The sequence below is a fragment of the Sceloporus occidentalis genome, unplaced genomic scaffold (assembly GCF_023333645.1).
Source record: "Sceloporus occidentalis isolate IW3139 unplaced genomic scaffold, rSceOcc1.0.p SCAF_21, whole genome shotgun sequence".
Taxonomy (NCBI): Eukaryota; Metazoa; Chordata; class Lepidosauria; order Squamata; family Phrynosomatidae; genus Sceloporus; species Sceloporus occidentalis.
This window is the reverse complement of record NW_028317001.1, coordinates 3,205,493-3,222,070: the sequence shown is the minus strand read 5'-3', so window position 1 is coordinate 3,222,070 and position 16,578 is coordinate 3,205,493. Positions and strand designations below refer to the sequence as shown.

At 46.4% G+C, this 16,578-nt stretch overlaps 1 protein-coding gene across 1 annotated transcript; it reads right to left on the bottom strand.

The window, feature by feature from the left end:
- Positions 1–296: 296 nt before the first annotated feature.
- On the bottom strand, positions 297–16,075 carry TRPV3 (transient receptor potential cation channel subfamily V member 3). Its single transcript, XM_089484406.1, has 18 exons — positions 15,954–16,075; positions 15,052–15,162; positions 12,557–12,664; positions 12,058–12,144; positions 11,282–11,439; positions 10,528–10,704; positions 9,601–9,741; positions 9,012–9,292; positions 7,612–7,788; positions 6,490–6,648; positions 5,655–5,756; positions 4,914–4,987; positions 4,134–4,299; positions 3,531–3,597; positions 2,111–2,382; positions 1,602–1,714; positions 1,073–1,143; positions 297–391 (listed from the first exon to the last, which is right to left on the bottom strand). Exons 1-18 carry the CDS (start codon positions 16,073–16,075, stop codon positions 297–299), a joined length of 2,481 nt encoding a protein of 826 aa, XP_089340532.1.
- Positions 16,076–16,578: the final 503 nt, after the last annotated feature.

The window sequence follows — 16,578 nt, the reverse complement described above, 5'->3', positions numbered from 1 at the left end:
ATTTCCAGCTATCCAGTGTTGCAATGTTGAGGCTTCCTGTGCAAAATGTTTAAATATCCCCAAGTCCAGGGGATTTATTACCAGCTGGCTTCCAAAGACCCAACACGTTCTTAATTCACGGACCACCAAAAAACCTGGGCTGATGGTGACTCCACTTTGCTTAAACTCCGCAATTGGCCAAGCTCAGGAAGCAAAAGCTGGACCGTGAACCCAGTGACAGAGGTGTCACAATATCTTCCTTACTGTCACACTCCTCTCATGACGCCAACAGGCTTTTAGGATCAAGCGTGCCACTGCTACACCGTAGTTTCCGGCAAGTCGTAAACTTCCTCATAGGTATTCAGGGTGGTTTTGCTGTTACTCCGTGATGCGTCTTGTATTCTGTTGTAATCTGGGGAGGAAACAGTGGAAATAGATTTTCAATGCATTAAGTTCTTTCTTTCTTTAATATTTTCTATTTAAAATCATCCCTTAAAAACACACATACATCTCACTCAGATGTTTAAGGTTGCTGTCTATCTGTGACATGGGAGTGTGCATGTGGGTCTTCAAGTTTATATGGATTATATGGATGATGGTGTTTCTGTCACCGTGCAGCTACCTTGCGAACAAGAACGAAAGATGAAACGCAGGGGCTTTGCTCAAGAATTGGCTGTGTCTGGTAAGAGAAAGACCGACCTCGAAAAGGGGTTCCATGTTTGGTGGCAGCCGTGGGATCGGCGGACTACCTCCCAATTGGTGGCAAAGGTAGGATAGTGTGAGTAAGTCTGTCTGGTTAAAAGAAAGCTAAAGCTAAAAGGAAGTCTTTGGCAGAGTTTTGCCAAAACGGGTCTGCTAAGGAGAAGCGTAAGGAGCCAAAGTACCCGAGAAAGAGATGCTATACAAAATTAGAGAATTACAAAAGGCCTCTAGTAAAAGACAACAAGCTGGCAGGAAACCCGAACTCATAGAGGTGATTTCTGGGATAAAACGTATAGGTAAAGTAATAAGTTATGGAGTAAAAAAGAAAACAGAGTTTAAAAGTAAAAAGCAGTCTAATAGTATATTGCTCAAAACGCGATGTTACTATTACCTGTTGGACCTGGATCTTCGTTGATAAACGAAACATGCGTTTTCCATTCGGTCCACTTCACTTCATTTATCCTATTTGCAAGCATACAGACTTTGTCATTGTCATGCCGTATCCACCCTGACACAGTTACACATGTTGGTTTCTTAACCACAACCAAGCGTTGGTTCAACACTGGTGCATGTTTTGTCTTTATGCGAACAAAAGTAGCGTGCTGCTCGGTCTCTGAACCTAAGTGTACGGTCCACTGGTCATTTCGTTTTGTAAAAGCAAGACTCAGTGAGTTTCAGTGGTTCTCCCAAGAGTTTAGATTCGTAGGGATGGAAACATTTGAATCCCTCTACCCCGCAGAATGCCCTACATTTACATTTGCCAAACCTTCCTACCTACTCATTTTTAAATGTTGAACGAGGGTGACCCAAGCAGAATATCGCTGGAAAAATGAATAGGCCACGTTCTGCCTAAACAGCTTTAAAAGCAGCCTAGGAACATGTTTCACAGTTGCATCTGAGTCCAAATGTTTTATCCTTACCTTAAACAGAGCCGCGTGTCGTTGTCAGCCACTTTGCACCATTCCCCGAGTTGGAATTTCTTCCGCACAAATTTGGGCAGAAGCTTTTCCGTTTCCACGATGGTCCTGGCTCTCTAGTGGCGAAGGGAAAATCAATGGATGACCATTAAAAAGAAGGTGTTTCCCCCATTCAAATGCTTTCTGCGGTCGACAGTTATCAGCCTTGAATCAAGGGGTGCATTTGGATGTCTATTTTGGAGGCGAACACATATGAAATGAGAGGATGTAAACTAAGAGCCATCCATTGCTTCATATTTCCTTCTCATCCCCAGGAAATAGGGTTAAGGAATTCTGCCAGTTTGGCTAATTCAGCATTAGCATGGCTAGCTGCACCAGGGTTTTAAGGATAAGGCTGGATTAATCCATCTCTTTGTTATGATCTCTGCCATATACATGTTGATATCTTCTGAGGGGTGCTCCTCATAATAAAGCAGTCTAGTCTTCCGCAGTTGCTAAATCTCCAAACCTACCTGCAGCCTCCAGATGTGTTCGCTCTCCTTGGAGATGTCCTCCACCGTCTCTCCCATCAAAGCGATCAACATGTTCAGGAGCAGCACGAAGGTCAGGACGACGTAAGAGATGAGGAGGAGCAGGAAGAGGATGGGGTACTTGGCGTTCTCGTGGATGTCCATGTCGCCCAGGCCTAAGGTCAAGCGGAAGAGCTCGATCTCCACGCTCCCCAAAGTGCTGTAGTTGCTGCACTTGCTGTCATCAGGGCATGTGTCGACCAGCGCAGCCAGGGCTGGGTTTCAAAGGCAGACAGACGGAGAGATAAAAGGTTAGATTTTTGAGTCTCATAATATAGCCAACGTTTGAAGACTATTGTGATATACTTCCCTGGAAGCCAGCTTGGCCTTACCGTTGGGCAAAGTGATAGTGGAGAGGATGGCCCTCCAAGGGTTCCTCCTGAGCTCTCTTCCCTTGTCTTGCAGCTGAGTTTGCCCCTTTTGTACCCAAACTTTAGTTCTCCAGGTATTTTGGACAAACTCCCAGAAGCTCCAACCAGCTCAGACACGTCAGGGATTCTGGGAGCTGAAGTCAAAAACAGCTGGAGAACCAAAGCTTGGGAATCACTGCCCTACACTTTTCTGCTGCCCTTCGTTGCAGTGGAAGATGTTAACCCCATCAGTAGCATGTAATTCCTGGGTTGGTCTATGGATGCATAATGGAGGTGCCATGTTGTCTTTTGCCTTGGGCAGCAAAATCTCAGGGGTTGCTCCTCCCTAAAGGCTTCTCAGTAAGTTCTATCATGGCTGCCAAGCTTCCTAAAAAACCACAATGTTTTTTCTTATGCGCTGTCAAGGTCCAGAGCTTGATTAAAACATGCTGAAAATGCTGTTGCTGAAGCGCTTTAAGGCAGAACTGATGCCTCTGGGAGAGATGAAGTTCATCCATCTCTACACTAAATTGGATGCAAAATGTACTTCTCGTAAATCTGGGAGAGCTGTTTCCATTAGAAGACTGGGAGGTAGAACTTTGATTTAAATTCTGTCTTGGGATCTGGATAAGACTTAGTATAAGAGGACGTAACGCTGCATATTTCACAAAACGCTCCACCAGGCAGCGGTCAGAAAAGGGTCCTTGGGTTGAAATTCAATATCGCCAGTGGTATCACTATGGCTGCCATGGGATACCACCATCTTCCATGAATTAAGACCTGAATGAATGGCCTAACACAGGGACATGGCTTGTGACCAACTACAGTCCATAAATCTCCCCCCGCCTTGATTTTATCCCGCCGGGACTACATTTCCAGCAGGCCTTTCAAGGCAAATACATCATGTTTACGTTGACAAGACTACAAGTTCTTTAGTCTTAACGTTAGAAGTTGTGCCATCTTAACTAGGCAACACCAACCGCCACCCTCCTAAGCCAGAGAAGTGTGTTTACCTACGCCAAATCCAAACAGGAAGACAAGATACACCGCGATGAACTTGATCACATCATTCAAGATGACCTAAAAAGTAGATAGTAGTTAAGACCAAGGTGGGCAAAGTGAGAGCCACAGGTTACATGTGGTCTCCCAGGGCCATCATCATTATCATTATTGGTCCTCAGATGCTCCCTAAGAGGCATTTCCACCATGTTTTTGCTCCCTTGGGCCAACTTAGCTCCAGGAGAGGGTTAAAAAGCAAATAAGATGTGCTTCTTCTCAAACAGGGACCCCATTTCTGGAATATCCTTCCCAGCGAGGCCTTTCAGGTTTCAAGAAACGTAGGAAGCAAATCTACTTGGTTACCAATTAAAGTCTGTGAGTATCTTACATGTATTAACCTTACTGAGAATAATTCCTGATCAGTCACCATCACCACACTGCTTTCCTCATCCCAGATGGCTTGCAACCGTTGAAAACACAGATAGCTAATAATGACTCTTGTTTCTGCCACAAAAATGCATACTGTACTATGTTTAATATAGGTACCAAATCTTTCTGCGTAAACGTCAGTTCTCCCACAGAAACATAGAAGGCGCTTTGGAGGAAAGGCACCTCACCTGCTGGATCATGACGCTGTAGATCCCCATGGACTGCAAACCCCGGGTGAAGTAGAGCATGTTGGCCCAGCCTAAGGACATGGCCAGGACGAGGGAGACCAGGTGCTCCTTGTAGGAAAGCAGGTACAAGCAGACCGAGAAGATCACCAGCACCGCTTGGATGAAACTGTCGGTTGCAACGGGAAAGAGAAATCAATAAAAAAGTGAGCCATGATTTGGGGTTTATAAATATAACTCAGGTTTCTCTGAAAAGCCTGGAGCCAAGGGTGAGGGCCATATTTAATCCCAGAGAAGTTCTGGCAATGGTTGGCCCAAAGGCAAAAGTGATGGAGCCAAACTGCCAGCATATGTTTAGTTTGAATCTCTTGCCATTAAGCATTTCCATCTTGGATAATGGGGGGAGTCATACGAAGCCTGGGACCCCAATCTTTGGTGACCCTGGGTAAGTCACACTCTGTTAGACTCAGAGGAACGCAATGGCGAGCCTCCTCTCAATGACCGTTGCCAAGAAAACCCTGTGACCGCTTCGCTTGAAGGTTTCCATAAGTCAGAAAGAACTTGAAGGCACACAGCAACAGTGAAGAGCAAGCGAACGTGTCTCAAAGATGTTAGAAATTAACCTGGCCTTTACCTGTACGTAAATTCATATTACAACTCTATCCTTACATTAGATAGATGATGTCGGAAGGGGAAAGAGAGGCTAAAGGAAAGCATTTCAAGTGTGCAAAGAGACCAGAGGATATTTCAGAAATGTGTCAGCGTTTGCCCTGTGCAACTTACAATGCAAAATGGAACCAGGCGTCTGAGAGAATCGACTGGAGGTCCGAAGGCCTGAGCAAGAAGATGGCGACGCTCTGCAGGTACAAGAGAGAGACCAGATGAAGATACACACACAACACACACCAGAAGTAGCAACAAAGACAGCCTAGTAGTAATAGCAGCCAGTGTATCTTCTGGGATTTGGTGGTTAAGGATTGGCCAAACAGATCTCAGAGTCATCCATTTCGTATTTTAAGTCTCTTAAAATATGAGAGGTCGAACCTTCTTGCCTTTAACAGCTGCAAAGATTATAGCTGGGACCCAACACTGTATTTCTTCTGGAACTCACTGGTTCCTCCAGAATCATGGATCCGTCTTCCCCCCTAAAAACATGTTCACTACAACCTTTGCAAAGTAACAGAGCAGAACATGACCCCAACTAGTTACAGGTAACTGAATTACTTGAGACGCACGGCTTCCATGCTCTGTTTCAGAGCAAGGGGAGAGCTGAATGAATTGAGCAGAGGAGTGCTGGATAGAGACTAAGGGGAGAAAGCAACTATCTCCATGGCCATCCCAAGACATTTTGCTGCCTGAGGGCAAACAGGACACAGCACTGCCACCAGTCAAATTATTTAGGCCTCTGAGACAGTAAAGACCGAAAAGAAGAAAGGAGAGATGGCCATCCTCTGTCCTTCCATGACATCCTGAACCCAGGAGCCAAAAAGGCAGAGCAGAATAGGCACGATCTCTTTCTCTCACCTCTTTGATGGCGATAAATACGGCCCCCAGCATCACGATGGCTTGGCCTGTCAACTGCAGCCAGCCGAGGTTGTCGGTCATTGCGAGCGGATAAGGAGGCGGCTGTGGAAATGAGGAGAAGGATGGAGAAGAAGGTTGTTACTGACCGGGAAAATATTGCTTTCCTGCTATATCTTTAAATCCCTTGCTTTCGAAGCTGGTTGCTCCCAAGCGAGTTTGGGATCCCTCTCAAAAGATTGCACTGTGCCGATACTGTACTCTTTAGGTGTTTTAATAGGATAACCATTAGCTATAGTGGTTTACTAGGACAACATGGTGAATTTAAAAAAAAGCTTTCTACAACAAGGTGCTTCGTTTCCGTCAGCGTTGCAAGCCACCGTTGTGTTCTGTGTCAGGAGGAAAGTGGGATCTACGTTAATTCATTTCCAAATAACTAAATGAGCTTCTTCACTCAAAGGGTCTAAATCCCCAATCCTCCCTTCCAAACACAGTCCCGAAATTTGAGTTTCTTCCTGTCCTGACCATAAAGAAGTTGGCGAAGCTGGATAAATTCGTCAAGAATAAACCGAAATGAATGTCTCCCTCACGTACATTAATCCTGTTGGGTGTTAAAGACTAGGAATCCATATCCACCCAATGGTGATACCTTTATCGAACCAACCAAAATGCTCAAAATACACGATGCAAGCTTTCAAAGCTCCCCTGGCTTCTCCATCAGGCAATGGGTTTAACCGCAAAGAAACGTATTAATATCCATTTACTCATCATGCTAAGGCTCGGTTTCTACTCCTCACTCAAAACTTCCCAAAGGAAACATTGTTCGGGCGCCCCTTACCATGTCTGCGTGAGGCCGGTAGTAGGAGATCACCGTCAATATGACGTTGTAGACGAAGTAAAAGCAACACGACAGGAAGAACATGTGACTGGCGAACCTTTTCCACTTCATCCGGAGCAAGGAATTCAGCGGCTCTAAAGCCAACATTTCGTGGCGATTCTGCAGCAGCGAGAAGACAGGTCAGCGTTGGATAAGCAACTACCAGATAGAAACAAATCATCATAACTGATACTACTTGGACATGGCACATTCAAGCTCCAAGCATGGCTTTTTGCAAGGAATCCATTACAGTGGCTTGTTACACTGAGGAGGCTTATAGGGTCTAATGGATAGATTCATCGACTAGAGCTTTAGCTGGTTAATGGAGAGGAAGAATATTTCATTATGGTTATTATTATTTCTTTCGTTCATATTTATAGAAAGAGGTTCCAAGAAAGTTCTCCCCTCTTCCTGCTCCCTTTTCTCCTTCTTTATCTTTCTCCTCTGTCTTCCTTCCTCTTTCTCCTTCTCTTTTCTTCTTCATCTCCTTCTTCCTTCTCCTTCAAAATCTCTTCTTCCTTCCATCTCCTCCTCCTTGATAATGATAACAATACTCCAATCCTATGGGTAATTCCAACTCGAGAAGAACAACCGAAGCAATGGGCTTTACGCAAGTGTCGACCCATCAAGGATGAACTCAATGGATCCAACTTGGAATGGGAATGACCAGTAACATTAAGGTGATTTAGATGCACTACTGCAAATAGCTCTCAGGGCAACGGCTGTATCAATTATTGATTTTTCAAGATCTGTTAATAAATTAGAATTAATGGCACTCACTAATGAATGCTCAAGGGTATATAAATCCAAACAAAAAGAGCCTCAGTCAGAGACTGGGACTTTTGGATGAACAGGGATGGCAGTGGATTGTGGTTGTAAACCTGTTGTAAACTATAATACCAAAATGGTTCGGAGCAGTTTGGTCTTTAACAATCAACCAAGAGTTGTTAACCTTATCAAAGACCTGTTCCTGGTGAAGATGAAAAGGGCCACAACTGGTTTATTGACACACATCCAACACCTTCTGCCTGAATTTGAGGAGATGAGGCTCTGGGGACTCACTCACCACAAATGTGGACTTACCCCAATATTGGTATTATAGACAATGATGTCCAGCAGTGAGTTTTCGGAGGTGGTGTCCAGTTCCGTCAGGTCGTAAAGGTTCGACTGCACAGGACCATATGCCCAGTCAGTGAATTTCCGGGAAAGGCTCCTGATGGGCTTTTCTTTGATTTCTCGGCTCAGAATGTATCTCAGGATCTAAAGGACATCGACACAGAGAGCAATCAGAAGATTAAAAATCTGGTTTGTAAAAAATGAGCCGATAGGATCCCAAGGCACCAGGGAGGAGAAGAGTAATCATAGAATCGTAGAGTTGGAAGAGACTCCAAGGGACATCTAGTCCAACCCTCTGCCATGCAGGAACTCTCAATCAAAGCATATTTGACAGATGGCCATCCAGCCTCTGTTTAAAGACCACTACCATTCTCCAAGGCAGTGCGTTCCAGTATTGAACAGCTCTTACTGTCAGCAAGTTCCTCCTAATGTTGAGCTGGACTCTCTTTTCCTGTAGTTTGAGTCCATTGCTTTGCGTCCTAGTCTCTGGAGCAGCGGAAAGAAAGCTTGCGCCATCCTCAACGTGACTCCCCTTCAAAGACTTAAACAGGGCTATCATGTCACCTCTTAACCGTCTCTTCTCCAGGCTAAACATACCCAGCTCCCTAAGCCTTTCCTCAAAAGGTATGGTTTCCAGACTATTCCTTGCGAGGAGGGCTAGCGTCAATGCACAGCACTCTCCAGCCAACTTGCTGGGGCCTTTATCCCTTTGCAAAGGCCACCATTTTGCAAGGCTCTGCTTTAAAATAAAATCTGGCAACAGTGCTCCAAGCAGCGCAAGGTGCCTAGAAGAACCGCCAAAGGGTTGCCAGAAGTGGATGCAGTGACATTTGCTCCATCAACCTGCTTTTTGCAAGATCTCAGCGTACCTTGTGCGCCGCCTGCTGGTTAAAAGGAGTCTTGGAAGCCAGATATGCAGCAAGGCCCTATTTGTTCAAACAATTGGGCCGCCCTTGGCCCAAAGCTGACACCTGGCAGCTTGGTTTAGTTGCTATTTTAAACTTCCCACAATAACCCTAACAGAGTGCTAGACTTCTACAGGCGAATTTTGCGTACGATAAGTCCTGGAATACGAAAGCCCAGGATTCTTCCTTCAGATAGTCTTTCCATGCCCCTTCTTGACCGTGCCTTTTTTTGGCCGAGGAGCAGAAAGAAAATGGTTCAACGCTAAGAAAAAACCATGCTGAAGTTTGGACTACCACTCTTTACTACTCAATAGCCAACTGTGGAAAAGGACATTAAGAAGAACCCAAATGGATAGCTGATGGCTATCCTGGGAAGTGTTGTCCAAAAAAGTAACTTCCCTAGCCTTAGCGGCTAACCAACCAGCCGACTCTCTCCCTCTTTCAGCCTTTTTTATGGCTTACCTCTAACTTCCCGGTCTTCGCAGCCAGCTGGACAGGCGTCAACCCGTCCTTGTTCTTCATCATCTCCAAATCCCGGCTCCTGCTTTTCAGGAGGATGGCGTCGTACATCCGCCTCACGAAATCGTTTTGCGTCTTGAAGTCTTCCGCTACCGTCACCAAGGCGTGCAAGATGTTGTTCCCTCGGGAATCCTGGGACATGATGTCCGTCTTGCTGTTCTCCATCAGCAGCTGGACGATGTCTGGCTGGTTGGTGCAAGCGGCTAATGCCAGCGGGGTTTCGCCTGAGGAATGGGGGGGGCCAAAATGGCAGATCTTAGAGGGGGAGCAACATAATCATAACTATGGGGGTACCTACTTTGGTGCAAAATAAGGACACTGTCCCTGCCATATAAGTCTGAACCCATAACAAAGATCTTTGAGTGAAGCTGGAAGTTGTAGCTCAATAAAGTAAGTAACTCTTCCAAGCTTTGTTCAGAAGTGTGGCCCATGATTGCATTTAACTGTCTCTGTTAAAGGTCACTTTCTTTCTCCTGCAACCTCTTGGTTCCCACAGCCCCAGAACATCACTTGGACTCCTGGGTCCCCTTACCGAAATAAAAACCCTCGTATTTGTGCTTCGGATTGAAGAAGACGCCCTGCGCCCGCGCGTTGACGTCTGCGCCTTTCTCGATCAGGACCTGGGTGATGTCGTACTGCCGCCTCTCGATGGCGATGTTCAGCGCCGTCTGCCCTGCGGGTGAGAGCAACACAATTATGTCAGCGCACCACGCAAACACAATACCAAACACTCACACGATGAAAAACCTGGCTTTCTTTTGAACGCTTAATAAGCGACAGCAGGGCGTGGGGCTTGTCTAATGAAGGCAATTTGCACCTTTGAAGGGAACCATCTTTCGGTGACAAAGCTTCAGCCAAAGCCCTTTATGCTTCACAGTTCAGTGTCCTTTGACAAGTTGAAGTGTGGCGTAATTGCACTATCTCTGTCCTCTGCCATTTAGTCTTGTGTTTACTAGACATTCAGCAATTATTTTGTCCTTCTAGTTTTGAAGCAAACCATGGGGTTGGGAGTGTCTAGCCTTCCAGATCTTGTCACACCACAACTCTGACTAGCTAGCCATCATAGAGGAATAATGGAGGTTGCAGGCCAACCTTGTGTTATTATAGGCAAATAAGTACAGTGGGCCTTCCACGCTATTTTATTTCACCTGAGAGAACTCTTTTCTAGGAATCTCTAGGTCCTCCAGCACAACTTTAAGTCAACATCTAGCAGGAATGGAGCACAGAATTGCACTGGAAGACCTACGGATGCATAGAAAAGTGTTTTCTCTAGGAATCTCTAGCATGACTAAATGGCCAACTTCTGGCAGAGTCGCGCCGGAGGGGTTAGAGATTCCTAGAGAGAACATATTAATCAAATCCGCCAATAATCAGACCTGCAAAAGTCAAACGCCACAAGCATGGAGAGCCAAGTGTATTGCAATAGCCATCCAAATGCCCTTGACGCTTTAACAGATACCTTTGTATGCCTCCTCGGTGTAAGCTGCATTAATAAGTCTTTCTAGGATAAGATTTTCTTCGGCAAATGAGAGTAGCATATTCACGATTTCCTTGGTGTTCTGGTTGATGTTTAACAAGGCTTTCATGAGGCAGGTCTTGCCGGTGTCGGAAGAGGTCATCTTTTTCATCAGATACTCTGTTGGAAGCAGAACAAAACAAGGGGAAAGGAATGGGGGCATATTAGAAAAGAGTGTTTCCAGACGCGGCTTGTGCTAGACAGACTCGCAGAACGTTTCCCCCGAAGCGTTCCAAAGTCACATGGAGAGTATCAAGCAGTATGTCTCATTGCTCTATCTTACTGTCTCCTTACATTAGGACGGCTGTCTCATTTATATGGGTGATCCCAATGCTGAATAGGATGCTGAAGTCACCATTCATTGCCCCCATGAATGGAACTGCTCCAGGAAACATTGCTCCCATTCTCCACTATTCCCTGGTTATGTTAGGTAGCCACATACAATTGGATTTAAGACGGTAAAAAGGTGCCTTATAGCAGGCCAGGTTATTTAGTCTCTAGTCCAGGCTGCAACCAGAAATAAGTTCCGCTCCAAGAGCCCAAATAGAGGATGTTTCTCATTGTCAAAGATGATGTGCTGGAGATGGATCAAAGGATCATTTAAATAGCTCCAGCCCCTTGGACAAACCCTTTATAGCTCAGACTAAAGGGCCTGGTATGGACACCAGTGCGTCTGCCATGCCAAACTTTGACCAACCTTGGACCGTCAGGCTCCTGCAGGCGTGTGAGCGTTCCCTCAGTTCTTCGAGAAGGCCCTGAAGTTCTTCTCCATTGCCTTCGGACACCGCCCGGAACAGATACTTCTTCAGTTTTCTCCTGCGGTTGCTTTGCCGAGCGCACTGGGAAGAGTTTGTGCTGGATTGAAAGACAGAGACAGCGTTGTGGTGGTGATGTAGGGAGAAACGGAACCACAATTCAGCCACAATTTATGTTAATCCATGGGTAGAAAACACCCTGATATGATTCACAATAGTATGCAATTACAGCATGCGAGCTTTTGGGTTCTACAGAACTCTTCATCAGGTTGTGATTTTATTTCTTTTTAAAGGGTGCGGAAAGAAGCAACAGAATGCAACCGTTTGCCTCGAAGCCATTGCCATGAAACCTGATGTTATACCGATACCCAAAGATGGAGACTTGAGGTAGATGAATATTGGTAATTTCTGGCAGGATTGCCATCCTAGGATCTTGTTCAACCGCAGACTCCACAGTCAAAACATCTAGCCATCTTTCCACACTTTTGTGGGTTAGCGTCAAAAGGTAGTGAAGTCTCTACCCTTTCTCTCTCTCATTCATGTGCATTATAGCCTTAAATGAATGTAATACCTGGCAATCTATTCCTGCAAGATCATACCAAGAGACTTTACTTTTGAGACCTGGCACCCTTTCCCCCAAAGTCTTTTGACACCACCCAGGTGTAGGGAACTATCCCTATTTGATCTCCATGCTTCATTGACAGAGATAGACCCTTACCAATAGCTCTCTGCGTTTGGGGTATATTCAGTCATGTCATCCTGGAGAGACTGTGGAGAATCCATATCTTCGCAGTTGGCAGACGTGCTGGAAAATACATTTAGGCATGCGATTTATTCATTTAGCTGCTTTTACAATGTCCCGCTTCCTCCCTCTGTCCCTCATTTACTCCAGTTGTTGAAATTTTCAAATGTAGTTTGAGCATAGTTAACCCAACAATGGGGTGAGAAGAAGGAGGAAGCATGCCCTTCCCTGAAGCCTTAGGCCAAAGCAAACCGCTGCAGCCTCTCCTAGCTTGTCTCTTCTTCCTCATTAATACTTTTTGCCATCTAGACACACATATCCTGGTTTTTATCTGCGAAACGTCTGTGATAAGTATGCTAGAACCCACCTGCCTGGTGACAAGGGGTTGAATGCTCAATGCGAACCGAGCCTATTGTGGTTGTGCCTTTCCTTGGCAATGCAAAGAGAGGGGGAAAGCCCTGTGAAGCGTACATACCACTGGCGGATGTTGGAGTCCATGGGCTTGGAGAAGACGGGCGGCGAGGTCCGGCTGGGCTCCACATTGCTGTTGTCGAAGGCTTCAATCTCGAGAAAAAAGTGGGAACTGTTGAATACATTGGGTTGAAGCCGTGATTAGTCGGGGAGCATAAACATGGAATATCTATCGGAGCATCGATCACCACCCTGTATATTTTCTGCTGTGCCCGCGCTGGCACCGGACAGAAGAGGTTAGAAAGGCTCCTTTCTGGGCCACAACTCCCAGAATCCTCCGCACTGAGGCTGGCTGAGGATGCTGCGAGTTGGAGTCCGAAAAGTTAGAAATGGTAACCTCCTATACAAAAAGCTCCCTTGATTGGTGCAGTGATAGCAAAAGGCTGGACTGTTTTATCGCTTTGGTTATTCACCTTCTTCCTCTCCTCCAAGGGAACACATATGGCTCTCCTCGTCCTCCCCACACTTTCCCATCACAACAATCCTGCAAAATGAAATGGCTTCTTCCCCGGCTTGTTCTGAACCCATTGAAAAAGGGTGGGAAACTCTTCCATTCCCAGGCTCAGGATTTCCCCGGCGTGAGACGCTTCTCTTTGCTTACCCAGCCAACACAAAAGCGAGTCTGTCTGTAGCAAAAGGGGACGGAAAGGGGTGGGAAAAGGACAAAATCGACCCAAGCATCCTGCGAGAAGAAGGCAAAAAGAGAGCCGCACATGGCGACTTTTCAAAAGCAAGCATCCCCCTCTCCATCCAAGGAAGTGGGGTGGAATAAAGTCTTGGATTTATGTTAGGACCCATTTCAAAGAATGGCAGAACAAGATAGGATGAAGAGGCCCTGTGTATTCTCTGCTTTTGTTGAATTTGCAATGGATGTTTGTATCCTGGGCTGCTCCTGGCACAAAAGGTCAGAGCGTGGGAAGAAAACCATTCGGGGCCATGATTCTCAGAGAGAATCCTCTACTCCATACTCTCTCCAACATTTCGCAGAGGAAAACTGGGATGCGTGGGGTCAAGCGACCTCCGAGTATGTGGTCAAGGTGGCCAGAGTTAATAAGGAAAGGCTGCAGCAGGTTGCTTTTGCCATATAGCTGGGCCAGGTTTCCCAGTTTTCATTTGTGAAATGTTAGAGGAGATGCCACCTCCTCCTTCAACCCAACACGCCCTGCGCTCTGGGTTGTGTTGCCAAAATGCCTTATCTTTCAAGGATGAGCTTTGGAAGGCCTTCTTTCCTCAGGTCAGATCATCCAAGGACAACAGAGGACACACCTTTGGAGGAATCCACTAATACAACTTGGGCCATCCAAGGATAATATACTTCTTTAGATGAAAAGACACAACGCATCCCATCCGGGAACAGCGAAGGCCTGGCTTCAGAAATCTCCCAGAGGTTGGAAAGGTACAAGAGCAGGTGCCGAGAAGTGTAATTTAAAGGGAGTGAGGGATTGCACTTTTTGCAATTAAACATGCTCTGGGTGCAGTTTGCGCCCGAGGAATGTTGCGCCGCCACACCCTCCTGCAGCCTGAGATTGGGAACATTATCCCGAACCGCCCGCCTTCTTGTGCCAACACTGGAGGCTTCGGCCTGGCAAAGGCATTCAGTTACCAAGAGGGAAAAGAAGAAGAGCTGGGAAAGTAAAAATATCTAAGGAAGATCAAAAGTTACTTTGATCCAGTGTGGTTTGAGCGTTGGACTGTGACTCTGGAAACCAGGGTTCGAATCCTTGCTAGCCATGGAAACCCACTGGGCAAGTCCCGCTCTCTCAGCCTTAGAGGAAGACCATGGCAAACCTGTGAATATATCGGCTGAAAAAATAACTATCTGGGTCCCAGAGCAAAGCAGGCCTAGAAGCAAAACTGACTGGAGGATGTCATGCTTTGAACGTATCACAAGACGCTGTGACTCAGAGTAATGCTGGGAAAAGCAGGAGGTAATAGTAAAAGAGAGAGATTGCATTAGAGATGGATTGATTCAGGGAAGGAAGCCAGGGCTGCGTTGAGTTTGCAAGACTGAGCAAGGCAGTGGATGACCAGGGATTTTGGAGAGAGATTGCATTATAGATGGGTTGATTCAGGGAAGCAAGCCAGGGCTGCCCCAATTTTGCAAGACCTGAGCAGGGCAGTGGATGGCCAGGTCTCTCATAAGGTTGCCATACGTCAAAGTCCACTTGATGGCAACATCAACGACAACAACGACAACATCAACAACAACAACCGAGGTATTAGAGTTCTCTGGCTGAGAATTCTAGTGGTTTCTGACTTGCCCAAAGTGGGCTTCCATGGCTGAGTGTGGATTTATCTCTTGGCTTCCCAGACTTCTAGTCCATTTGGCTTGCTGAGTTACCCCCTAAGCCATTCATTTCTCCCTTCTTTTCTCTCTCAGGCAGCATGTCTTACCTCACTGGATTGGGGTTTTTAAAGGATGAAACAGGATGAACACTTTATGTCATGCTCCAACAGCTGGGTGGTTTACATATACAGTGGATAAGTAAGACTAGTTACCATGTGACTACTTGGTTCGCCATCTTTCCGGGGTGGAGCTGCCCCTGGGTGGGAGTTGCAGGGTTCCTCACGGTGGTCCGCGTTCCTTCTGAATACATGGAACCACTTCCACTGAAAAAACATAGCGCCTTTTGAGGTAAAGAGGGACACAGAGCGCCTTTCCATCCTGGTCAGTTTGCACTCAGGTTATTTTACGGTTCGGTGTATCATTGCTTGTTCCATATCAGCAGGCTGTTTATCTTGGACCCTGCAGTGCCAGCAAAGTGCGCGGATACTGGACCGTAGTCCTTTGCCTGCTTTGAGTCAAACTATGCAACACACAAATAGGAGACTGAATCCCCTGCTTACACACATGGCACAATTTTTTGGAAGTATCCACATTAGAAGGATGACAAAGAAGGGGTCTGGAGAAGCGGTGGCCTCCAGCGTTGCAACTGCGCACTGCACTAAACAATGCCACAAACTTTGAGCTGGAAAAGAGCACAACTGTAGCCATGCGTGTCTGTCTACAACAAGTGAGGGAAAGAAATGCTGCCTCTAGAATCCTTCACGGAGCATGCGGGGACAGCGACAGAGAAAAGGGAACAGTAGATAAAACCACTTCGCCAGCAACATGTTTCAAAAAGCATAGATCTAGACGCCTGGCCACCAAAGTAGAAATCATTAGAAAAGCGGAGGCTGGTGGAAATGTTTTTCGATTCAAAGGTTCAAAGTCTTTTTTTGTCTACTTAGGCAGGGCTTCCCTGACCGAGTTGTTTCATTTCACATGAACATATTAGTTTTGGATTTAAAAAGTGTTGAGATGCTCCTTATGTGTGGTGCATGAGCCAATCCCTGTCCTTTCCATGTTATTTCTGAGACCCAATTTTCTGCTATACATAACCGATGCGCCCCTGGCCTACCTTTTCTTGGTGGGGGTGCTTTCGGCTGGCCTCTTCTCCTGCGGCCTCCCTGGCGGAGCGTCCGGTGGGTTTGCTTTCTTGCCGCCCATGAGGGGCACCATCTCCTTGATGTCCTTCAGCATCGTCCTAAAAGAGAGGAGATTTCCGTTAGCGGACTTGGGAACGGTAGGCAGGAGGAAAAGAGAGCATGCCCTGCGTTTGCAAGGCCTCCTCCTACAGCAAATGTTCAGTGTGCCGGTACTCAGTTTTTACCCAAACCACGCTCACCAGTGCCAAGATGCCAACCCCGGTCTTCTATAAACTTCCCACCCAAAAAAACCCACACTTTTCTGCCACGAGATCCAGAAACCTGGGGTCCAATTCTCCACGCGGTTCAAGCTACTCAGGGGTGATTTGGAACGAGTTATACAACAAATCCCTTTCTAAGAAGTTACTTTCCGAGCTCTGCATGCTCCCCATGCGCACACCTACCATTGTCGGTGCTTGAAATCTTCTCTTTGCCGATTTCAAACTAGAGGCCAACGCCAACGCTCAAAAGTTGTGTTGGGGCGAAACGGGACGTTGCCCACAAGTTACACTGAGATCTCTTAAGCAAAAAGGTGAGGTTTGGGGGGGGGGGAAGTCC